Below are 26308 nucleotides of genomic sequence, written 5' to 3'. Positions count from 1 at the left end.
TCATTGTTTCAATCGGTTGAACTCAAATTAGATAACTACAGTAGTGTCCTTGGCTCAACTCTATTATATTTTTTTCCACAGCACTGTTAAGCAAAGATACAATAACTGCATTTTCTTTATCTGTACTGGCAACGGCCACAGGCTTGTTTCTCCACGGTTTTTCATCAGCGCCCTCTGTATCTCCAAATGCTCCGGATTCTGCCATTTTGAGCAAGTTATACCATGCTGTCTCAATGCATTAATTTACCATACAAGAAATTATGTTTAACAGGGACAAACGGTATCATCGATGCAAAGCACTACAGTTTAGCACACACATGGGCAAAATACGGCCCCCGCCGGGGCCTCCTGTGTGGCCCGCGATGGAATTGCAATTTCTTTTTTTTCTTTTTTTTTGTACAATGCATCTGAAGGCAACATGCAATATACCCGCTGAATAAGTTTCCAAATGTTCATGTCATTCTGGCCAATACTCTACTTCTGTTATAGCATTTCAGTCTGGAATATGGAATATCTTTCAATAATCTTTATGGCTAAAAGGCTAAAAGTAATCTCATGTGTAAGAAATGACTGTTCTACATTGAAGTAAACATTTAAATAATTAACTCGTTGGTTTTGGATTTATTTAGCTTCAAGAGTGCATTTTTGTTCTTGTGTGACCCTCAACACAGGCTTTGAGAATCCCGGGCCACTTACTGATACTTATGCTTAAATTAACCCACTCATATTCTGGTTTATTTCAAGAAAAACATTTTAGCTAGTGGAAATTCTAATTGGCTGGTAACTTTAAAATCTAGCAGCCATATTGGCAGGTGGTCAAAAAAGTTAATTTCAAGCCCTGCAGGGAGAGCAGGTGGTGACATAGGAGTGAGTGAGAAAATGATCAAATATTGGTGGACTGAATAATGACATCACAAATGTTAATTTAAAATGAGTTATTCCTCTAAACCTGGCTTCAAATGCCCCAAATGTTTCACGCTGGCGCCGTTCAGCCCTCAGCAAAATCTGGTAACGAGGATTTTTTTTTGGGGCCCTCTCTATCATCAAAGTTGCCCATCCATGGGTTACGGCAATTGACCTATATATAATGGACCAACATAGCTCATTGACTTTGACACAGCAAAATGAAGCTCACTTCCGGATATTGCTTGATTTCGTTTGATTGGTTGAATGAATGAATGCTACACGGAAGTACGAGGGGAGGGGGCGGCTGCCCCTAGCGGCTGCCGGGGGAGTTTCCGAATTTGCTCTGTCTCCCTTATCGCCGTAATGCATTATGGGTAGTCAGCTACTTTGGCTAATGGTAGCGGCTAACGCTACTTACTTTACATTGCAGTAAAACGGCACTGAATGACCAAATTGATTTAACTTTTAACCATTTTGAGTAACACTGTTTCCATACGGACCCCCAGCGTTGGTTAGTTGTTTATAACGTGACTCTATTTAAAATGTTATAACGTACTCCGGTTTCTGTGCTGAATCCAATGGTCTGAATGTCTGAATACAGAGAAGGCTTAAGGCTTTATCTAACGGTATAAATAACATTAACTCATTGAGTGCCAGCCACTTTTGGAGAACGGACGCTCCCAGTGCCAGAGTTTCAGAGCGTTTTCAGTGATTTCTCGAGGCCCACAGAATATTGTGTGATATTACTATGTAAACACTGAACACGCACAAAGAACGATGAGACTCTATTCTATCATCTGCAAAAAAAAGTTTATTGATCCCATTTTCCGTTCTTTAGTTATGAGCCGGAGAAGATAGCTTGATTCATCCAAAAAAAGCAATTTTTTTCTAGAAGCTGAGATAATTGGCCTTTTGTGAAATTAATCATTTCAAGCACATCACTGACTCTGAAGCTAATCTTTTCTAATGTAGTCACACCTCAAAAATAATTTCCTTCAATAAAACAGTTTAGGCCAGGGAATTTTGTTTGGCAGAATAATATTTTTAGCTACAACCAGCAGCGCTGGCCCCTGCGTGCGCTGCTGGTTGCAGCTTCTTGCTGGTTTTGATTTGCTGCTGGTGGGTATCGGATATTCTGGCTTGCGTTTGTCAATCCTGTCCTGCTGCCTGGGTCTGTCTGGGTGTTGTGTGTGTGCTGCTCTGCGTGCCCCCTCCCCCCCCCCCCGCCCCGCCCCGCCTCGCCTCAACTGCACACTCCTCCTCCTGTCTGTGGTGGCTCTCTGCTGAGTTTGCTGTGCGCACAGTGAAGGGTGCGGAACAGCCAGGCTTTTTTACAGCGTTCCGCGTGTGTTTGTCACCGGCAACGATGCTTCCAGTTGAGAATAACAACTCCACGGTGTGGATGTGCTGTCGTGCTGTCGCAACCGACACGGAGCGGCTCAATTGTGGGAGCAGATTGGCTGCTGCAGGCACAGCTGCAGTAACGTGCTTCAGCATATCGATGCATACGGATGCGATGCGATTTCCGTTTCCATAACGACTTCTTCTTTGTTTTTTCCTTGCCTTTCTGTTATGTGGAGAGCACTGTCGCCACCTAAGGGTTCTGTAAAATAGGTTAGACACATCCAATAGCTATAATATTTGTACATCAGAGGCAGAAGGCTTTGATCGACGCCCCACCGTCAAAAAACGCAATTGACGAACATGTCCGTCCTTGGCACTCTACGTTACTAATTGAAATGACGAACATGTCCGTCCTTGGCATTCAATGAGTTAAATGGTCCGCCATGTTATGGACGTTAGATGTATGGTATCTATATAGTTACGTGTGTCTACTAACATTATTAGAATATCATAAAGTAACGCTATTTTCTGATAATTTGCTCAACTATTACTTGCTACCTGATGCCTTGTGGCACATTGCTGCCTCTACCGGTCGGAAGTATTACTGTTCTTATTATCCGATGTTTGTCGTCAATTTTCCTCGAAATGGGGCTATCATTTGGAAAACGGAGCGCGTTAGAGCATGAAAAAGACTTGAAATTGTTTTTTCAGACCATACACTAATTTGGAAAGTGTTTATTTAAGACCTAGACCGAGAGAGAAGTTGGCTCGTTTCCCATATAGTTGAATGGATGTTCCCGGGAGTGCTACACAAGCTGCGACCCCCACTGGCCATTTGAAAGAATGCAATTTCCGCATAGGCGTCAAAAATAGGCAGGCTGAAATGCCCACTGGTTACGGCATGACAATATTTGTTCGGCCCCGGCAACAATCTGGGTTTCTCATGTGGCCCCCCATGAAAAATAGTTGCCCACCCCTGGTTTAGCAGTACAGTATTGCAAACCAAACAGTGATTCTCAGCATGCCGTGTGCCGTGTCATGCCATGCCTCCTAATAACCACAAGGGGCAGAGGGGCTAACCGTGAGTCAATGAATGAATGATTAGATGAGTTACTTTCCAGGAGGTGCTTCACAAAAACAATAAACAACAACAAACAACACTATCAAAATAGGGCGGGAAAAGGAAAAATCCCTTACCAGCTTGGACGCTGGCTGCAAAAGTGTGCTTCGCACTTTTGAAAATCGAAATTCTTTGACATCGAATTTTGAATTGATTCTATAAAACAAACAGGCTGTAGCTTGGCAAGTAGCTTGGTACTATAAAAGCAGGGCTTATTTAGGGACGGCAGATGCTCCTGGTTTCCTATGGAGCGGGATGAAAGCAGAGCCAGTTATTGAAGACGCCCCTGTGCTGAGCGCTGCTGTGCGTCTGCCAGTGTGAAGAAAATGCCCATTTCTTGTGCCACCATCCATGGTGAGGTTTAATTTTAGACCAATCACTGCCTCACCATGTGCAAACAGCCCTGCAGCTGCTAATGCATAGCTCTCTCCTCTCTCTCTCTCTCTCGCTCTCCGTACCTCTCTCTCTCTCGCTCTCCGTACCTCTCTCTCTCTCGCTCTCCGTACCTCTCTCTCTCTCGCTCTCCGTACCTCTCTCTCTCTCTCTCTCACCTCTCCGTACCTCTCTCTCTCTCTCTCTCTCTCTCTCGCTCTCCGTACCTCTCTCGCTCTCCGTACCTCTCTCTCTCTCTCTCTCTCGCTCTCCGTACCTCTCTCTCTCTCTCTCTCTCTCCTCTCTCTCTCTCGCTCTCCGTACCTCTCTCTCTCTCTCGCTGTCTCCCACTCCTCTCATTCTCTTATTTGGGAATCTGGGGCATTTGAGCATGATCTTGTGTTAGCCCTGATCATGCACAGCTTGTATTGGGTTAGTGTTGACAATTGTGTATAAGCACATGAGGCAGGCTATGAGAGAAGATACACACACACACACACACACACACACACACACACACACACACACACACACACACACACACACACACACACACACACACACACACACACACACACACACACACACACACAATGGCACAAATCTTTATTGTTTTTGTAATTCTACAACTAACAAAGCAGATCTACACCTCCACTGTTTATTGACTGGCTGCATGCAGTCTGTTGTACTGCCGTGACCTGGAATCCAACAGAAACACAATGGATTATATTTCATAACATGAAGGCATGGGATGTCCGTTATGACAAGTTGCCTCCAAATAGCGCCCAAAATGCAATTTTGTTATCTCCAATCCACAGCTACAGTTTGTATGTTCCTACATCCTAGCCTTACTGAAAGTACAGCATTCATCCCATTCCCATGGTTTTCATTTTGATACTGAGTAAAGTGAATGGGTGCACACCCGCAGTTTGCATGTTTGCCCATTGTGTGCACTCTGAAAACTCCCTATCCAAGGCTTTCATGGCACTACAGGTCATTTTTGTACAGTAGCCTATTGTACATTTCATGAATGGAAGCCATTGTATTTTCATCTCGACTGATATTTATACCTGAAGCAGCCCTGACCCCCTTCCCCTCCCTTTATCTGCCAGGCAGGCCTGAGCCCCACAAATAGCAACACTGCTGTATGACTCATGTTGTGACTCTCTGAGATACTTGATGACAAAAACACAAGGAAAGGGACTTATCGCTCAATGGCAGCACCCGGCAAAGCAAGACATCTGACCGTCAGATGACACGCATACATCGTAAACCTGTCAACCCAACTCAAAGTCAAAGAGTGACCTCCTGCCCTTATTCTAACTCTCCTTACAGGTACACTCTTTTTTTTTTATCCCATTTTGTCCCCAATTGTACTACGCCAATTATTCCCCCTGCTGCCTCGGTCACTGCTCCACCCTCTGCCAATCTGGGGAGAGCCGAAACTAGCACCCTGCTTCCTCCGACACATGAGCAGTAGCCAGCTGCTCCTCTTCACCTGACAGCTGGAGCCTCACCAGTAAATGGTAAATGGCCTGCATTTATATAGCGCTTTTATCCAAAGCGCTTTACAGTCAGTAGGTACATTCACCCATTCACACACCGATGGCGGCAGGCTACCATGCAGGGTGCTGGCACACCAACGGGAGCAATTTGGGGTTCAGTGTCTTGCCCAAGGACACTTCGACATGCAGACTGGAGGAGCCGGGAATCGAACCACCGACCTCTTTTATCCAAAGCGATTAGTGGACGACCCGCTCTACCTCCTGAGCTACAGCCGCCACCAGTAGGATGTAGCACGTGGGAGGATTACACTATTCCAACCAGTTCCCTTCCCTCTGAACAGACCGACCAGAGGAGGCTCTAGTGCAGCGACCAGGACAAATACCCTCAAAACGGCTTCCCTCCCGCAGACATGGGCCAATTGTGCCTGTATGGACGCCCGACCAAGCTGGAGGTAACACGAGGATGCGAACCTGTGCCCCTCGCGATTTTACCGCTACACTACTAGACTAGGTCCAGTCTTAAATAGAACTCTTCTTGGTGATGCCATAGCCATAGTACGCCCCACCCCCTGAGATAATTTGCTCCTTGTACTTAGCTCTGTGGCCTAGTCAGAGACCAATCTCCTCCCCTTATCTAGTTTCTCCATTACCAAGAGTCTCCTTCCAATCTCTTTCATCTCCCATCCTATCTTCTTCTCTGTCTTTCATCTCCTGGCTCTACAGTCTATCCCATCCACCCTCAGCCTTCATGCTGGTGCATCCTCTCCCATCTTCTCCCAACCCCCCATCCCCTTCATGTGCCTTCTTCTACCACCTAGTTCCATTGCCACCCCCCCACTTTCGTTGTCTTCTGTACTTCCATCTCATCTATCCTTTTGTCCATCTGAAATCCCGCATTGGCCAGCCCTCATTAAGCACTGAATGCCTTCCATGTTCTGTATCTTCTGCCTTAGACCACTTCATCCCAATCCTCTCCTATTTTCCCTCCACACTGTATCGAACTCTTCGTCTCCACTTTCCAACCCCACCAGTTTCCTACCTGTTACTTTCAAGTCTTACCCGCCACCACCTTCATTCTTCTGGGATTTGGTCAGGAACACACAAAGGTAGAAAACACAAACAAATGTCCTTTTGAAAATTAATGGAATCTGTGTCTCCTACAAACCTGAGAAATCCCATCCTTTATCCTTAACCTCACATTAATTTCCCCCCTCTTCAGCTCCCTCTTCTCCACTCTGCATTAACCCATCCACAGTGACTCCAAACCCTCCTTTCTTATCCAACCACTCTCTGGTTTAGCCCCCACCCTCTCTCTTCTCCATCTCCCACCTTAGCGCCCCCCCCCCCCCCTCCCCCCAGCCATCTTCTCCCAGCAAGTCCTCTCAGTTCCAGGCTCTCGTCCTCAACAGCGTCCTGATGGAGGTCAGGTTGGTCTCTGTCTGCTGTGAGAGGCAACAGGGGGAAGGCAAGGTGAACTGCATTCAACGGCTGTCATTGCGCTGTGTGGTGGGCTAGGAGGAGAGAGACAGAGTGCGAGCGAGAGAAGGACAGCGCGCGCACGAGCGAGAGAGCTTAGGAGAGAGCAGAGCGGTAGAAACAGACAGAGGGAGAGAGAGGGAGAGAGAAAGTGGTACGGCGCTCACAGCTCACATTGCTGGCTGGCTGGCTGGCTCGCTCACTGTTGACGAATGAGCTGTCTACCCACGGGGCTGGGAAACGGCAGCTTGTGACAAGCTGGGGAGAGAGGAACATGAATGTAATGCGTACCCTGCCTCGCTTGCTTTCAGATACTGGCCAGAAGAAGACCCCAGAGAAGAAGGATGGGAGGCGCATGTCGTTCCAGAGACCCAAAGGGACCATTGAATATTCTGTGAGTAACGCAGCAGATCAACTGGTCTGTGTGTGTCTCTGTATGTACAGTATGTGTGTTTGTCATGATGTGTTTTTCTGCTCCTTCCTCTCTGGTGCTGCTGCTGTTTCTGTGCTGGCCGTCGGCTTAGCCCTGAGTAGCTTCAGTGATATCCTAGCTGTAGCGGCTGTGTTGTGAAGGCACCATGCTCGCTATGTCAGTAGTGAGGGGGAGAAGCGTTTTCTGTATTTTGCCAGTGTAACACGTGTGCCTCATTCAGCCACTGTTTACATAAAGAGGAGCTTGTGTGTGTCCACAGACGGACAGGCTGTGGCAGCTGACAGACAGCCTATTCTAACGCCTGCTCTGTTGTTAAAGACATGCCATACAGCAGCGCAGCACCCCGTTTTGCATGTCGACAGGAGAGGAGAGAGACATCGTAGCTGCCCTGTACGTTTCTCCAGCCGGACGAGGGCAGAACCGAGGGGGAGGACTGCTGGCAGGATGTGTGTTTGTTTTTCCATTCGTTTTCTGTGTCACCAATCAGCGAGCATTCCAGCACTCTGCTCATGAATGACCTTCCAACTGCGTTGTCATTTCTATTGATTTAGCTGTTGTGTTGGAGAAGAGAAGGGGAGGGGAGGTGATTGAGAGAGAGGGGTAGAGAGAGCGCCGTGAACTGAAAATGGAGCCCGTCTCTGCCTTGCCTGGTTGTGTTCTTGAAATGACCCTCAAATCCAGCTGCTTTTCCTCGCCTCTCCGTGGCAACAGCGAGGAGCGGGGCTTAATGCTGTGGCTGAGCTCTGACTGTCTGCCTGTGGAGGAGAGAGGAAGAGGAAGGAGAACAGAGGGGATAAGCATAGGGACGGCGAGGGAGGACAGGGCTGGTGGCCGGTTCTACACCAGATAGATTTTTGGGCTCTGACATTTCAGTCTCTCCGCCTCGACAACACCTCTCCTTTCTGTTTTGACAGTCACTCCCCTTATGTCCTGAAGTGTAGCCTCCACTGGCACAGTATCTGGGCTCTCCGGTCGTTCCTCTTGAGCTTTGTTGTGATTGGCTCCCCTCCCCCATCTCCAGCACCTACGACACCTCCACCACACACCCCCCTCCAAACCGGCTGTCAACCAAGAACCACTGATTGACAAGGTCCTTGTTTTCCTTGCCAGGGCGTTAACAGCCTAGCCCGTTCCAACAGGATACTTGTGAAAGCCCAAGCACTTTGTCATGGTCTTGACGGTGGACAGAAGAGTGAGAAAGAGAAATGGGCAGGGAGCGCTTTTGAAAAAACAGTAGATGTAGGGGCTCATATCTCAATCACACAGCATAAGTAATCATCTCCCTCTGCCTGTCATGCATCTCTCTCTCTCTCTCTCTCTCTCTCTCTCTCTCTCTCTCTCTCTCTCTCTCTCTCTCTCTCTCTCTCTCTCCCTCTCTCTCTCTCTCATGGATTGCTGATTGTGTGATGGATGGATCGAGCACTGCCAATGATTGTGTCCAGTAGCTTGACATGCTGCGTGCAGCACGGAGCGAGGAGGCTGAGGAGGCTGAGGAGGCTGGGGAGGCTGGAGAGGCCGGGGCCCTCGGAGGGTGTTTTAGGCGGTGTGACCAACCATCAGAGTGCCGCCGTGGCACTCTGATGTGTGCCACGGCAGTCTCTCTGCTCCCTCCTCCAGTGTGCCACAGCAGTCTCTCTGCTCCCTCCCTCCTCCAGTGTGCCACGGCAGTCTCTCTGCTCCCTCTCTCCTCCACAGCATCCCCACATTGACAAGCAGCTTTATCTTAAACTCGTCTCCTGTGTTCGGGGGATGGCCGGCCATGTTTCCTTATTTCGTTTTCCAGCGGATACGTTTATAATCTGTCGCCCAGCGCCCACAGGAAAAGGGAGGGGTTTCCTCTTATCCATACCTTGTCAATATAATCTCACCCTGTCTCTCACTCCCCCTCCCTCTTCCTCTCACACTCTTCTTTCTATCTTCTCTTTTCCTATTGAGAAATAACCAGAACAGCTGCAAACCATCTGCCTAGACACTGATAACGCCAGCCCAGTCAGCCAAGTCCAGCTATTGGCTGACCTGCATCCAATTAAAAAAGTGTTTGAACTCTATAGGAGCAACAGAGATGGATGAGGGGAAAGGAAAGACACAGACAGACAGAGACAGAGGTGAGACCTGCAGGGGACACTTTGAGCGCGGCCAGTCAAAGAAAATGAAGGACCGAGGAAGACATCAATTTAACATGCCGAGGACACTGCAGTTGGGCTTCTATTTTGGATTTTTGCATGAACGCCGGGGGCCCACAGGAACTGACTAGCAAATTGCTGCAGATATGGGTTTTATGTTGAGCTGTAATTGTTTTGCCTGCACCTCCCTACACACCACTGTTACCCGCTCACTCAGTCCAACTCTTGTTGCAGTGCTCTGAGCATAATTGGCCCAGCACCTTATTACATTTTGTTTAGTGGCACTGCTTATAGTTATAACGACTAGTTTGTAGGTTGGGGAAGGAAGTAGAAAGTGATCAGTATCCATGATATTGTACATCTCCTGCAGCAACATGAGGAGGTTAGTCATCATTATGACTAGGCCCATTACTGTACGTAGCCTATACTGAGTAGAGATGGGACGATATTATGCTTAATTCAAGATACGATATGCGATGTGAGGTTCACGAGTCGTTACAACCATGATGACGTGATCAATAAGTTCTCTAGACATTGAGAAAGCGTCTGAGGAAGAGCCTGTGTGGCTCCAAACATCACGCTGCAATCAAAAAGCTGAAACGGGAGCTTCAAGGTGTGCGGATCCTTTCTTTCTTGATGAAGGTATTTTTGATCCACCAGCACCCAACCCAGTGCGTTTTAAATAAGTTCTATGACAACAAAGTATGACTGTGCATGAATAAGATTTATTTCTGAGTCACAACTCTTTCTAGTGATGCTATTGGCTTGCTAACAAAACAAACAAACAAAACAATTAAAACACTTGATAATTTTGATGCCCCATGATATGTATTGTCATATTTTTGCATTGTAATATATTGAATTTCGATATATTGTCACTATCCCTAACATTGAATGTTTGTATTTGGGTAATAAAGTGGGGATCATAGACCCATTTCACAGCAACCGTTTTGAGGTGGTAAAGCACGAAGTAAAGCAGGTATAACCAATACCATTAAGATGGTTCCATTCCATTTAGCTGTTCCAGTGCCAGGGCCCTCATTAATGTTATTGGTTACACCTGCTTTGCGTCCTGCTTTACCACCTCAAAACAGTTGTTGTGAAAGGGGCCTATCCACCTTATTTTTGAACTGTAAAAAATAATTGTGGGTACAAGGTCCGGTTTAACGTGACTTATTGTTGCAGCTTGCCATTTCCGTTGTTATACTCGGCTGCAGACCCGAATTATAAACCGGAAGCTGGAGTCCGTTATAAAAGTTATAAATATAGTCACGTTATAAACAACTAACCAACGCTGGGGGTCCGTATGGAAACAGTGTTACTCGAAATGGTTAAAAGTTAAATCAATTTGATCATTCAGTGGTGTTTTACTGCCATGTAAAGTAACTATTACGCTAGCCGCTAGCATTAGCCACAGTAGCCGACTACCCACAATGCATTACGTTATCCCAGCACCCGAACGACACGGCTGTAGAGCAGAATGGCTCTGCTGTAAAATCCTCAGACGTTTTTTTTGTCAAGTTAAACCATAGACTGTAAAACAGTCTATTACACCGGAAGCGGAAAAGCACCCATCAGGCATCATGGCAGCTAGAAATAAGGTGGATAGTGTTTATTCATTCACTCACTTTGACAAACATGTCTAGATGCAGTTAACCGCCAATTTACATATTTTACAATGCTCCAACAATGTCCCACAGCTGAAGAAGGTGATGGCTGGTAATGTCTGTGGCACGGTCACTCACTGTTTGCATATTGAATTGATTACTGCTGGGCTGTTGGGGCGACAGGAAACACTGTGGGTATTAAAAGGAGTTGCGGGCATTAGATGAGTCATACTAAAAGTGCCAGGTGTGTGTGTGTAGATTCATTGACACGCACGCACGCACACACATCGGCGGCAGCAATCTTAACTCCACATCCTCCTGACAATCAGTCACCCTGATTGCATTATTCACTGCTGGGTAGGAGAGGAGATCCAACTGTTACTTTCAGCTCTTTCACAGCTCCCTGTCTGAGAGAGGAAGAGCCAGAGGATGGTAGAGGAATGATGGGAGGGGCGAGGTGTGGAGATGGGATGGAGGGATACAGGGAAGAGGAAGATGAGCGGATAGAGGTGAATGCATGGAAGGGAAGAGGAAGATGAGTGGATAGAGGTGAATGCATGAAGGGAAGAGGAAGATGAGTGGATAGAGGTGTATGCATGGAAGGGGAGAGGAAGATGAGCAGATAGAGGTGAATGCATGGAAGGGGAGAGGAAGATGAGTGGATAGAGGTGAATGCATGGAGGGAAGAGGAAGATGAGCAGATAGAGGTGAATGCATGGAAGGGGAGAGGAAGATGAGCGGATAGAGGTGAATGCATGGAAGGGAAGAGGGGGATAAAGGGCAGCAGAATACACAAACCAGGCATCAGCAGCTCACTGCTATTAAACCACATGCTCCATCCACATGCTAGAGGCTGTGCTCATTGTTTCAATTGAACCAAGGGGGAACATAACAGTAAGGAGATTGTTTCTCTTTAAATCCTAACTAGCCAGTGGCGATACATTCCTTCCCCCCCCATTTTTTTACCCCCTTTCTTTTTTACATGTTTTATGTTAACAAGAGGGATGCCATCTCCTATTATAACAGCCCCTAGCTGTAGCATTGCCCAGGCATGGGATTGCCACAGAACCTGACACTGCCAGATGGTCTGTTTCACAGAACCATCTGGGAACTCACTAGGGAAACAGTTTAAAAGGGGCGTGCACTTTCAAAAAAATACCTGGCAGGTGATTGGATGAACCATCTGTCTATCATGTGTATCACGGGCTCGCTTCTCGTTGTCGTCGAGAGTAATATAAAAGATAGTGACACACCAACGGAAGTCCAAAATACGTGACTCACATAGCGTGGGAATAGGGGGCTCGTGCTATGTTTGAATGCATAAAATAAAACTGATAATATACTGTTTGATTCTGTAAACGTCTTGCCCTTTTCATATGGTCCATTCTGCTGCAACTCAACAGTGCAGCTTAATCCTCGCAAAAGTTATGTAAAGAACTGGTCCATTGGAGTGAATGGAGATTTCACAACTGTTTTATTATACGTCTCTGGCTGTCGTCAATCCTAAATCCCGCCCATAGCTGCCGATCTGTTGCTGATTGGTCCGAACCAGAGCAATTTAGAGGGAGAATGGCGTCAGCGGAGGACCAAAATGCGTGACTCATTAGCCAATGAAGAGCCAGGAAGGGGTCTTGCGCTACTTTTGAATGCTAAAATAAAGCTGATAATGTACAATTTGATAAAAAAAGAAAAAGAAAAAAAAATGACTTTCACAAGAGCACGGGCTGAGAGCAGCCCGGAGGTCTGACTTGTCTGGCTGATACAACTCAATCTCCGACAACGAAAATCAGATTTTCATTTTGATAAACTGATCTCATAGTGGGAATCTTTCTGGTTACTTTTGGCAAGATAAAAAATATTACAACTTAAAGTGTCATATTTACAGAGCTAGACTGTATATAAATACACAACGCACTGTGCGCATTCTAGAAACAGCAGCTCTACATAAGAAAGTTCAGAGGGGCGGGGAGCTCTCAGAGGTTCTAACTCAACGGAGCTACTGCACAGACTCTGGTTCTCTTGATGTGAGAAGATTTTGGCTTCAATAGACAATACAGGCAGGAGATGGAGATCCTCCCTCCATTTTTATTTATCTCAATGGTTTCACTCAGGGTTAGGGTCAGAATTGCATGATGGGACAAAATGAAATTGAGCCTCCCAGAGCCTTCTAAACAGCCAATAAGAGGTTTTTCTTGAATAACTCTGGAACCGACTCGGATCTTTCTGAAATTTTCATCGCTTATCCAGGGAGTGAGCATGGGCTTTCGAACGAACATACTGTTAACATAGTTGACTGTTAATAAGTGCATAGTTAACTGCTAATAAGGTAATAACAAACTATTAAGCTTAATGAAGTAACAAAACCAGCTAGTAAAGGTGGTTATAAAGTGCTTATAAATGTCTTATAAGCTACCAATAAATATGTTGATAATGCAATTATTAACACTTATATAGTATTATTAACATAATAAGTGTTAATAAGCACCTTATAAGAGCCTTATTACCTATTAAATAATGCTTATTAATAGAACCTTAATATAAAGCGTTACCCGCAACTCTTCTATATACATGGCTCTGCGAACCACCTTCAAACTAATAGATTGTAGTGTGGCAAGATAGATTTGTCATGTGATCGTGATCTCGCACAAATCCAGCTACCTCGCAGGGTTTATTTGCCACAGAGCTGAAACAGCTTTTGACTTCTGTCTTTGTTTTGTCTCGTTAGATCCCTGTATTATTTGTGTTGGTAAATCAGTGGAAATGCTATCGCTGCAAAAGGCAAGCACAGTGTGTTTGGTTTTGGGTCAGAGCCTGACACAAGGATGAATTCATGAGAGCTTGAAAGTGAGACAGGGAACTTGCTCCACTTGCTCTCTGTGTCCCCTTGAAATAGAAAGGCAGAATAATATGACTTTATCCGGCCCTGTCACATGGAATGGCTCTAAAATTAGGTCTCCAAATGATCAGCAAAGATGCAGTCACACACAATACACATGCCATTAGGGTAGTAACGACAAAGTCGCCATGGCAACTGTCATGCTAAAGCAGGAATTCATCCTTCATTATAAACCGCTGGAGCAATAGTTCCCCTGATATTCTGTTATGGGTGATTAAACCATATATACTGGAGTTTTATTATTAGTTTTAGTTTGATGACTCACTGAATTCATTGCGTTGATTATGATTTGCATTTGATGTCGCCGTGTGCCCCCCCCCCCCTCCCTTTTCTGCTTTGAAAATCAGCTTTGATTGCATTGTGTAGAACCAGTGCAGAAAGTGGTCTTACATAAAAACGAGGATTAGTGGCCGAACACACCATACACCAAAGCCATGCTGAACTGAAGCTTGAAGCAGACATCAAGCTGATCTGACGCCAAAGCGGTCACACCAGAAACAAGTCTCTTGACACGCTTGGAAAATAGAACAGAAGCTGAAACTATCAGATCAGCGTGGCGTCAGCGTGGCGTCAGCATGGCGTCAGTGTGGCCTGGCGTGCGGCCGGTGTGAACGGACTCGTCTGTTCACAAGGACGCTGAATTGAAACTGCGTAGCTTTGACGTGGCTTTGGCGTTTCTTTGGCGTATGGTGTGAACGTGCACTTAGCCAATGTCCTGTGAATGGCTGTACTTAAATACAAGTTAATCTATCCATGAAGCTATAGCTCTGGGATAGCATCTTATTGCCATAGTTGACCTTTTGCAGTCGCACTCATATATTCACTTTCATGTTGCTACCAAGATGCCAGTGGGTCTTTAATGGAGCCATTAGTCTTTGGCTGTCCAACTGAGTGCCCTTGTTGAATCTGTGCGTCCTCTCCTGTTCAACAAGGTGACCATTAGCTACATGTCAGTCACTCTCAAGATGGCCGCCACGGCCTTCTTCTACCCTTCTCCTCGAAAAGGCGGGATGTCACCCTGACTGGAAGTGCCTTAATTATTAATCCCCAGTTCCAGATGAATAATGGACTTTATTGATCTGGAGGATAAGGAGATACGGTCTACCTGTCATTAGTGGCTATGATCCTGATTGTGACGACTCTGTTTCTCTCTTTTTCTCTCACTCTCTCTCCCTCCCTCCCTTTCTCCTGAGTCAATAGGTCTTTATCAGTGGGTCACGTTTGCATGTCGCCTGCCTTTTGCCGGTAAATTGAGTTAGAGATGGCTCCTCTTACAGTGTGATCAATGGCTGCGTTTCATAGGCTTGGTTTGGTCAGATGTACCCGTGTGATTTTCGTGGCACCTTGACAGTCCTTTATGTAGGAAGTTGGATATAGGCCTACTCTTATTAGCTTATGTAGATCATGTGATATATGCCTACTCTTATGTAGATCATGTGATATAGGCCTACTCTTATTAGCTTATGTAGATCATGTGATATAGGCCTACTCTTATTAGCTTATGTAGATCATGTGATTCACAATCACACTTGTGCTTAAAGGGCCAAACGACCTTTACAGGACCTGAATCATATTATTACGCCACAGTTCGTGCCCACATCTGACCTTGCTCATGTTGATCTCATTGGACTACAGACATACTATGTTGACCCATTATTGATTAACTGAGCTTCTTGATACAAGAACTGGCTGTTATCATGGGTAAACAAGCGAGTATAAGCTTTAAATGTGTTTTGGAGCAAAAAGGAGAGGTTTTCCATTCATTGTCTCTGTCTCATTAGCCAAAGATGTAACCTCATATTCAAGGATAAAATGGTGCTTTTCAGCCCTTGTAAATGGCCTGTAGGCCTGAATGTCCTATAGGTTGGTTTTGTGCTGAGCAACAGAGAAGCAATAAAGCTCAAAATAAATAGTTCCTGGATGAGACGGTAGCAAATGGCACCTCCGTGCTGAACCCGCCAGGATGAAAGGCTCTGATATTGAATGTTAACTCTTCATGTTCCCAACTGGATGAAATAAGAAAGCTCTTTGTCGTCCCCTAAGATGCACTCAACTTTCAGTCTTCAAATGCAAGCCATGTGCCACTTCAAGTACTGAAACACGGCTTATAAATACTGTTTGGACGAGGCAATTTGGTCTGTTTTGACACAGCACAGCAATGATTTCTGATGTCTACGCTGTTTTTCCTTTTATGTTATTTTGCTGCTTTTCATGACTATGCTGTACATACTGTAGTTCACATAGTGCGTGTGTGTGTGTGTGTGTGTGTGTCATTGACACATTGATGTTTGTAGCATCACTCTCACTTTACTTTCTGTGTTTTTAAAATGATAGCGCTTTATACTGATTGTTTGATGTCTGGGCTATAGGCCAGCTACAGGACTAGCTGGCCAAGCTTTTGTCTATCTTTTCTTTGTACTGCCTTTATGTTTGCTGTAATTATCCTTTGTGCTCATTGCATTTGACTCTTTCTTATCTTTTTACTATGTTATTTTACTGCATTTGACTCTAGTGATCCTAGATCATTTTAAATAAACAAATAAACTAAATGGTTGTGTCTCTGACACTTTGACACTTCTCCTCTCCTCTTTGAGACACAGACTGTTTATCAACATGATGTGCTGGTGTCTGAATGAAGCGCTACCTCACCCCCCTGTAGCACTCTGATGAGAGCAGAGTGAATCCTGTAGCACTCTGATGAGAGCAGAGTGAACCCTGTAGCACTCTGATGAGAGCAGAGTGAACCCTGTAGCACTCTGATGAGAGCAGAGTGAACCCTGTAGCACTCTAATGAGAGCAGAGTGAACCCTGTAGCACTCTGATGAGAGCAGAGTGAATCCTGTAGCACTCTGATGAGAGCAGAGTGAACCCTGTAGCACTCTGATGAGAGCAGAGTGAATCCTGTAGCACTCTGATGAGAGCAGAGTGAACCCTGTAGCACTCTGATGAGAGCAGAGTGAATCCTGTAGCACTCTGATGAGAGCAGAGTGAACCCTGTAGCACTCTGATGATGAGAGCAGAGTGAACCCTGTAGCACTCTGATGAGAGCAGAGTGAACCCTGTAGCACTCTGATGAGAGCAGAGTGAACCCTGTAGCACTCTGATGAGAGCAGAGTGAACCCTGTAGCACTCTGACGAGAGCAGAGTGAATCCTGTAGCACTCTGATGAGAGCAGAGTGAATCCTGTAGCACTCTGATGATGAGAGCAGAGTGAACCCTGTAGCACTCTGATGAGAGCAGAGTGAACCCTGTAGCACTCTGATGAGAGCAGAGTGAACCCTGTAGCACTCTGATGAGAGCAGAGTTAATCCTGTAGCACTCTGATGAGAGCTGAGTGAACCCTGTAGCACTCTGATGAGAGCAGAGTGAATCCTGTAGCACTCTGATGATGAGAGCAGAGTGAACCCTGTAGCACTCTGATGAGAGCAGAGTGAACCCTGTAGCACTCTGATGAGAGGAGAGTGAACCCTGTAGCACTCTGATGAGAGCAGAGTGAATCCTGTAGCACTCTGATGAGAGCAGAGTGAATCCTGTAGCACTCTGATGAGAGCAGAGTGAACCCTGTAGCACTCTGATGAGAGCAGAGTGAACCCTGTAGCACTCTGATGAGAGCAGAGTGAACCCTGTAGCACTCTGATGAGAGCAGAGTGAATCCTGTAGCACTCTGATGAGAGCAGAGTGAATCCTGTAGCACTCTGATGAGAGCAGAGTGAACCCTGTAGCACTCTGATGAGAGCAGAGTGAATCCTGTAGCACTCTGATGAGAGCAGAGTGAACCCTGTAGCACTCTGATGAGAGCAGAGTGAATCCTGTAGCACTCTGATGAGAGCAGAGTGAATCCTGTAGCACTCTAATGAGAGCAGAGTGAACCCTGTAGCACTCTAATGAGAGCAGAGTGAACCCTGTAGCACTCTGATGAGAGCAGAGTGAATCCTGTAGCACTCTGATGAGAGCAGAGTGAATCCTGTAGCACTCTGATGAGAGCAGAGTGAACCCTGTAGCACTCTGATGAGAGCAGAGTGAATCCTGTAGCACTCTGATGAGAGCAGAGTGAATCCTGTAGCACTCTGATGAGAGCAGAGTGAACCCTGTAGCACTCTAATGAGAGCAGAGTGAACCCTGTAGCACTCTGATGATGAGAGGAGAGTGAACCCTGTAGCATTCTGATGAGAGCAGAGTGAATCCTGTAGCACTCTGATGAGAGGAGAGTGAACCCTGTAGCACTCTGATGAGAGCAGAGTGAACCCTGTAGCACTCTGATGAGAGCAGAGTGAACCCTGTAGCACTCTGATGAGAGCAGAGTGAACCCTGTAGCACTCTGATGATGAGAGGAGAGTGAACCCTGTAGCATTCTGATGAGAGCAGAGTGAATCCTGTAGCACTCTGATGAGAGGAGAGTGAACCCTGTAGCACTCTGATGAGAGCAGAGTGAACCCTGTAGCACTCTGATGAGAGCAGAGTGAACCCTGTAGCACTCTGATGATGAGAGGAGAGTGAATCACGCAGGTCCTTGTTGTTCTGGCCGTAGTCTAAAGCGCTCAGGTGTTTCTTCTTGTGCTCTGAAAGTCAGAGGCAGTGCTACACTTCCATCTAGCTTCATCTCAATTTGGATCAGATTAGGTGATTAATTCTGCCCTGATGAATGAGCAAGTGAACATCTCGGGATATCAAACAGCATTTTGATTTATGAAAGATGCTTTTTAATAGGATTTGCTTCTAGAAAATGATCAAATTAACATTTAATAAAGCCAGACAATTGAATCAGCTCAACAAACTGCTGTTATTGTGTATCTCCTGTTTGACCCATCAGGATCTGTTTATAGAACAGGGTAGAAATAGACATCTGGAGTTACAGCCAATTTAAGATGAGGCCATCATGTCATTTTTCACTTATCATAACACTCAATTAATGTTGAGTCGTGAATGTTGCTTTATATTCAGTCCGTATAGTCTGATTTGCAATGGTGGGTTACGGGTGTTAACGAGGGGTAAAGCAAGCTTTGTGGTCTTTTTAATACCACTTTCATACCAACAACCAGGGTTTTGACCCTTGTTCAACCGTTCTTTTGTCAATTCAGGTTCATCCCTGGTCATCACAGTTCAGATAGGACCCGGGTCACAGCCCAGGAGAGATGCATACCATACCATAGACTATTAGTATGCCAAATATAGCAACCCGGGTGGTGCCATTCACACTGAAATGAACCCTGGTCCAACCCACCTTGAGAGGTGGTGGGTTGGACCAGGGTCGGACAACCCGGGTCAGGCTACACAGCGTAACTCTGTCATAGCAAAAATCAACCTGGGATTAACCCTGGTTGAACCCTTGGTGTGAAGGGCTCTAAGCCTAAAGGTTTGGTCTTTGCAATGACACCTCAGTGTTTCCCACAGGATTTTGAGAATTTGTGGTGGGGGACCGCAGACCCCCTAGGGGGGTGCAGGGGCATGCCCCCCCGCAAGATTTTTTTAAACATTTTAAAGTAAAATGCATGAATTTGGTGTACTTTGAGAAAGCTTAACAGCAAAATTAAAAGGCTAGATCTATGAAGAACATGTCATCATTACTGTGCTGTGGGTTTACAATGACAAACTAAATGTCTCCCTATAGGTCAGGGATACTCAACTTGCTTTGCCACTTTCGTGAAATGATAGAAGGCGAGGGGCCAGTTAATAAACAAACAATATACATTTTTCTGTAGCGGATTGTAGGTTTTTGGGGTGTCAGCCGGAGTTTAGGCTGACAGTGTTGTGCACACCGGATAGTTAGTTAGGTTAAGTTAGTTAGGTTAAGTACATACATAAGTGCCTGGGTAGCGAGCAGATGGCGGTATTTGACAATTTAGCAGCTAAATCATAGATTATTGAAAGATATTCCATATTCCAGACTGAAATGCTATAACAGAAGTATTGGCCAGAATGACATTAACATTTATTGGACACTTATTCAGCGGATATCTTGCATGTTGCGTTCAGGTGCACTGTAAAAAAAAAAAAAAAAAACATCTTATTGTGGCGGTCAAAATATTATTGTGGCGGCCCGCCACAAATTCCTATATGTATGGGAAACACGATCTGTGCCCAGTGAGCTGCCCTGTAGTCCCGCCTAGAATAGTCAAGTGCTGCCCAGCCCCTCTATTACTGGCCAGGACAGTCCCGCTCATGGAAGCCTGGCCAGGACAGTCCCGCTCATGGAAGCCTGGCACAGTAAAAGTGCTCAACTGGATCCAGCTGAGCTTCAGCCTATGCAGACAATCCATAGCGCCGCACACCACATCCCCACTCAGCCTTGTTCATTGTTGCCCAAACAAAGTTGCATTGCACGGCTGACTCAGCGAGACTGTGTCCCAACACAGGGCAGGGCATCCCACCCAGTCCAGTCTGTGTCCTGTGTCCAAATCAGTAAAGGCTCAGTCAGATTGTTACTGCCCCATAGCACAAAATTAACATAATTATCTGGATAGTAGTGTATTGTAGGGATGTTCATTTTGAAAATTTTCCAAAATCGATAATTGGTGAAAATTAACGATCAATTATCGATTATCGATCATATTAACACATTCATTGCCAGCAGTTTTTTTTTTTTACTGTAGGTAGCTTCTGCCAAGTTTTTTTTTTGAGGATTCTGGCTCATCTTTCAAGAGCCGAGGATTATTTTCTGCTAAGATTTTGTGAACACAAAATATCTCAAAAGAACTAATAGAATGTGTGCTTTCTCTGTCTAAAAGAGTTAGTTTGTAGAGTTAGTAGTTATGTAGGCATTAGCAGTTGAATACAGCATGGTTTCAGCGTCTGAAAATTTAAGCTGAGATAAATGGCTTTTTGTGAAATTCGATAGAACAGTCACTTTAACCATTTATTTTTGGCGTAAGACGTCAGACATCTAAACAATAGTTTTGAACAGTAATTTCCTCCATAGCAGCAGGAAACCCCCCTCTCCTTCAAACTCCTCCCTCCGTGTGTGTTTTCCTCCTCCCTCCGTGGCTGCAGCGGTACAAGCGAGGCTCTGCCTGTCTGTGCTGCCTGGCTGCTGGCAGCCGCTCTTTGGGCGAGTCTGCATGGGGCTCGTTCGTTTCGGTTGTGAGCTCAGCTGGAATGAAGCTGCGTGCGATTGTGGGCTTTCTGCCGGTGTTTCAAAGTGTGTTGCACCCATAATCTATTGCAAATTTGCAATCACCCTTATTCCTTCCTATCTTAGTCCTAACCTAGCCTCATTTCACCCTAAACTCCATCGAAACTTCCAATTCCCTTTCCTTTCTATCCAAGTCCTGCCCTATCCCGAGGCCTGTCCTCAGCTCAAGGTAATCCATCCTGAGAAGATCCTTGCTGGAATAACACACTTTGAATATTTGCTCTACTTGATGAGTGCTTGATTTAGCCTCCCATGCCTTGTGGAGCCAGGGTTTCTGGGGATTATCCCATATGGCGCTGTTGTTCTTGCTAAACCATGTACACTTTGTATATTCCAAACATTTGAAGTACAAACTCCTCCCAGGCCCAGCTCTGTTCATAGCTTGTGCACATGTCTCCTCTCTCTCTCGTTTGTGACGGGGTTTTGCCTCATGATGAGGTGCAGTCTGTCTCAGCTGTAGTGCAGTAAAAGCTGTAATAATGTCTCATTTTGTCTCACATTATGGCTTTCAGTTGCTACCTGGAGACGCACAAACTGCCCGTGTTTGGCGCTTGAGTCGGTCCACATCATCATCATCAGACAGCGCTGTTTACTGTAACATTTACAGCAGACATTCACTGGTTGCTAATAAGGGCTTCTGAGCTGTTTACTGTAACATTTACAGCAGACATTCACTGGTTGCTAATAAGGGCTTCTGAGCTTCTGCATTCTCCATTCAGCTTCTTCCCCTCCATCATAATGTGTCTACTGGGTCTGTGTCATGAGTTCCAGTGTGTCTGTCTGCTTCTGCTTACTCATATGTCTAGTGTGTGTTCATCCTTACTCATATGTCTAGTGTGTTCATCCTTGTCTACCTGCTTGTGTGCGCGTGCGTGTGTCTGTCTGTCTCTGTTTGCGCAAGAATATCCTCCTGGAAAGAAACTGCCATGTCAAGAATTTGGAGAAGCTGACATTCCTTGGTGTTTTTTGTTGTTTGTTCAGACACACACACACACACACACACACACACACTCTCCTACACACACTCACACACACCCACACAGCACCGTGGTGGCAGCTGAACCGCCAAGACCCATGACTGCTGCACTAAAACACACTGCGCCATTATCCTATCCTAATTATGTACAGCTCCGCGTCGGCCCTGCCTGTCTGTTTCCCCCAGGTCCTCTCCCCTGAGCTCGCATCTCTCACATTCCCTGTGTGTGTGTGTGTGTGTGCGTGTGTGTGTGTGTGTGTGCGTGTGTGTGTGTGTGTGTGTGCGTGTGTGTGTGTGTGTGCGTGTGTGTGCGAGATATGTGGCTGTCATCCTTATTCAGAGGGTAGAGACTCCCACAGGAGGGTACTGATGTATGGATTTTAACTGGTGGGAGACAAGCACGTGCACCTGTGTCACACTGCAGGGCGCAGCAGCTCAAGTGAACTCTTGTTATCGACTCTGATATGTTTAATCCCACATCTTTCATCTTTTCCTGCTTGCACTGTAGAGTTAATTTGGAATGATTTGCTTCATCAAAAGGAATTAAAGAATACAATCCCCAGAGACATGTGTTCCATGATCTTGGGTGATGAAAATGACAGATGCTATACGCCAGCAAAGTTACAAGATGATTCGTGACTTATTATTTCATATTTCTGTCAACATTAACTTGCATCCTATGACAATCCGTTCCCAGTCAAATACTGACAGCTTTACCTTTTTAATAACATCCCAAAATCGACAATCTAAAAAAGAGCAACATTCCACGTTAGCCCACATGTGCTGAACACAAGCAGCAGTGTGATGATCTGTGTGAGCTGTGTTAGAGAGTCCCTGTGCTGAACACAAGCAGCAGTGTGATGATCTGTGTGAGCTGTGTTAGAGAGTCCCTGTGCTGAACACAAGCAGCAGTGTGATGATCTGTGCCTCTCTCTTGTTTTGTGGTCCAGGTGGAATCGCGGGACACATTGAACAGCATTTCGCTCAAGTTTGACACCACACCCAACGAGCTGGTTCAGCTGAACAAGCTGTTCTCCAGAGCGGTGGTGCCTGGCCAGGTGTGAACCACCGTGCACCCCCCATTGATATATTCAGCTGCATCACTTCATCAGTGTCCTACAAAAACTACTTATCTGCAAAAGCCCCCTAATTGCTTGGCTTTCTAATTGATGTTCTTGCTTTTTTATTATGCCTCCGCCGGCGATAGCCAGGCCGGAGGCATAATGGATTCGGGTTGTCCGTCTGTCCGTCCGTCCGTACGTACGTCCGTCCGTCCGATGTTCGTTAACGCGATATCTGAGGAACGCCTCGACGCAATTTCATGAAATTTGCCTCAAACTTGGACTCAAGGATGAACTGATTAGATTTTGGTGATCAAAGGTCAAGGTCACTGTGACCTCTCACACGCCATTTTCAAGCTCGTTAACGCAATATCTCAGGAATGCCTGGATAGAATTTCTTCGCATTTGCCTGAAACGTCCACTTGGACTCAAGGATGAACTCATTAGATTTTGGTGGTCGAAGTTCAAGGTCACGGTGACCTCACGAAGCCCATTTCCAAGCTCTTTAACACGATATCTCAGGAACGCCTTGACGGAATTTCTTCCAATTTGGCTCAAACATCGACTTGAACTCAAGGATTAATTAATTCGACTTTGGTAGTCAGAGGACAAAGGTTAAGGTCACTGTGACCTCACTAACACCATTTTCAAGCTTGTTAACGTGATATCTCAAGAACGCTTTGACGGAATTTCTTCCAATTTGCTTCAAACGTCCACTTGGATGAACCGATTCGATTTTGGAGGTCAAAGTTCAAGGTTACTGTGACATCACGACCGCTCGTTAACGTGATATATCAGGAACGCCTTGACGGAATTTCATCTAATTTGCCTCAAACGTCCACTTGGACTCAAGGATGAACTGATTACATTTTGGTGGTCAAAGGTCAAGGTCACTGTGACCTCACTAACACCATTTTCAGCTTGGTAATGCCATATCTCAGTAACACCTTGACGAAATTTCTTCTAATTTGGCTCAAACGTCAAAGTCGGGACAGACACGCATGTCGACTGCTCACTTGTTGGCGGAGGCATAATCCGCGTTGCGGTCGTTCTAGTATTTCAGAATGTATTTTCAATGGTTTGCCTTTATCCTACAATCATAAAACATTTACATGGGAATACTTTCAGTTGTCGATTACAATAAGTGGAAAGAATTGAAGATACAAAGTTTTTGCAGGACACCAACCTTCCTCTCACACGCTGCATCTGTTCTCTCAGGTTAACTAGCTCTCCCACTCTGTTCACAATCCAGCTGTCTGTATCACCACTTCATTGCCTTCTCATTACAGTGTCACATGTCTCATCTCATCCACTCATCGCAAAACACTTATTTTTGTAGAAAATAACATAAGAGAATGTGAGATGTTGAATTCCCCTGAAGGAACCTTTTCAGTCCTGACAACATGACACAGCCATCCATCTTTAGTCTGCTAGACCCTCTGACAACTTCCCCAGCTTTGACGTTTGTTTCCCTGTTTGTTTGCTGTTGTTTTGTGTGTGTGTGTGTGTGTGTGTGTGTGTGTGTGTGTGTTTTGTTTTGCAGAAATGGTCCCAACTTCTAAATATGTCAGAATGTGTCAGACATCCAAAAATGTATTGAAAATATTTTGTCTCTGCATCTGCTGGCCTCTAATGGAGATGAGCCACATACAGCAGTCCCTTTTGGCACTCCCTCTCTCGGCGCGACAAACTATGCAGAGTTGAGCTGCATCCAAACAGAGGGGTGTGGAGAGCACTCAGCACATTATGATATGTCTTCTCCTTCCATGGCTGTGGCTGGAGTTTGCACCACAACAAAAACAGCTGCTTTTTGTTAAACCCCCTGTTGACATGTTTCAACTGACAAAATCTCAGTTGGTAGTTGGAAAAACATCCCAAAATCTATCATCTAAAAAACTATCCCAGTGCCAACTTCACCTGCTTTGATGTATCTCCCTCCTATGATGGAGAGGCATCCTACAGATTGTAGAGGTCCCATTTTTTATATGAGCAGTATAGATGTAGGTTAGGGAATAGGGATTCTTTAGCCATGCCTGTATTTGACATTGTTTTTCCCCTCAGTATAGTCTTAATTTTGATCCATGTCTGGATCACAAAGGAATCAACATGTGGAGAGAGTTTTTGTGTGTGTTTCTGTTAAATCATGTCAGTATCACAGGAACAAGTAGTAGTTCTTTCTTCTTTCTAGCTTGAAATCGTCCTGTTGATCTAAGACAGCTACTGTAGCCAACCTCCTGCTTGGTCATTATACCACAATTCAGATACAACACACGCTCACCACTACTTCTATAGATATCAGCAAGCATGTCTTTACCTGTTGACTTTTAACAACACTTCCAACACACAATACATACCTTCCACCAGTAGAGAACAGAACAAATCAAGCATAAGCATGATAAAACCATGTTACACACATTACTTTTTTGTATGTGTTGTAAATGGTTGAAAAGCATCAGCCATGTATGCCCATCATGATGGCTGATGCTTTTCTGACACGTTGCCTCACTGTCACGACTGTCCTATTTTCCCATTTTCTGTTCATCCTTGTCAATAGCATGAGGCCATCCAGATGGTTTCATGCTCTTTTATTTGTTTTGTGTGTGTGTGTGTGTGTGTGTGTGTGTGTGTGTGTGTGTGTGTGTGTGTGTGTGTGTGGGGCTGGGTATTGGGGTACTTGATACCTTAAGTAGTATCAGAGCTTCAAGTGAAGGCCAGCACGGTGCATGTGATGGAGTTGGCAGTTCAACATGCTGAGATGCCACCAAAACGTTCAAAAGTATCATTGCTATACTACACAAAAAAGGTAGCAAATGAAGTACTCTATTGGTATCAGTATCACTTTAAGGGTACTGGTACAGGTATTGGTACTGCACCGGTACTGGTATCGTCATTTCTTTAAACAATACCCAGCCATGTGTGTGCATAAGAGAGAGAGCTGTTTATCTCTACCCGTGCATGCCTGTGTTGTGTGCATGTGTGCAAAGCCTGTGTAAATACAGACATGGATTGTGTTTGCAGGTTCTGTACGTTCCTGATCCCGAGTACGTCTCCAGTGTTGGGAGCTCCCCCTCCCTCAGTCCCATCAGCCCCCTGTCTCCCACCTCCTCAGAAGCTGACTTAGAGAAGGTGACGGTACGTTGACCATGCCTACCATGCACAAGCACGCACACACACTCAGACAATGTCCCAAATTTACGTTGTGGTTCTCCTGCCAAGGGCTGATAAACTAAATGGATTTCCCTGCCAAGTTTTACTGTCGGAAATGATTAATGTGCATTTTTCATAGAAATAATATCACCCTCGCCAGTGCTGCTTTGTGTATAGAATCGGGTTCTGTGTGATACATGCAATAAAGAGACA

The 26308-nt window shown here is 45.5% G+C and overlaps 1 protein-coding gene across 2 annotated transcripts in view; it reads left to right on the top strand.

The window, feature by feature from the left end:
• Window positions 1-26308, top strand: part of oxr1a (oxidation resistance 1a) — a 108463-nt gene that overhangs the window by 21329 nt on the left and 60826 nt on the right. For both annotated transcript variants that reach the window (XM_083641743.1, XM_083641742.1), the window contains exons 2-4: window positions 7035-7117; window positions 22838-22945; window positions 25967-26080. In XM_083641743.1, the coding sequence (XP_083497869.1) occupies window positions 7035-7117; window positions 22838-22945; window positions 25967-26080 (305 nt within the window). The remainder of the gene's footprint in view (window positions 1-7034; window positions 7118-22837; window positions 22946-25966; window positions 26081-26308) is intronic.

This window comes from Poromitra crassiceps (genome assembly GCF_964638095.1).
Source record: "Poromitra crassiceps genome assembly, chromosome: 1".
NCBI lineage: Eukaryota > Metazoa > Chordata > Actinopteri > Beryciformes > Melamphaidae > Poromitra > Poromitra crassiceps.
This window is presented reverse-complemented; position numbering and strand designations above follow the sequence as displayed.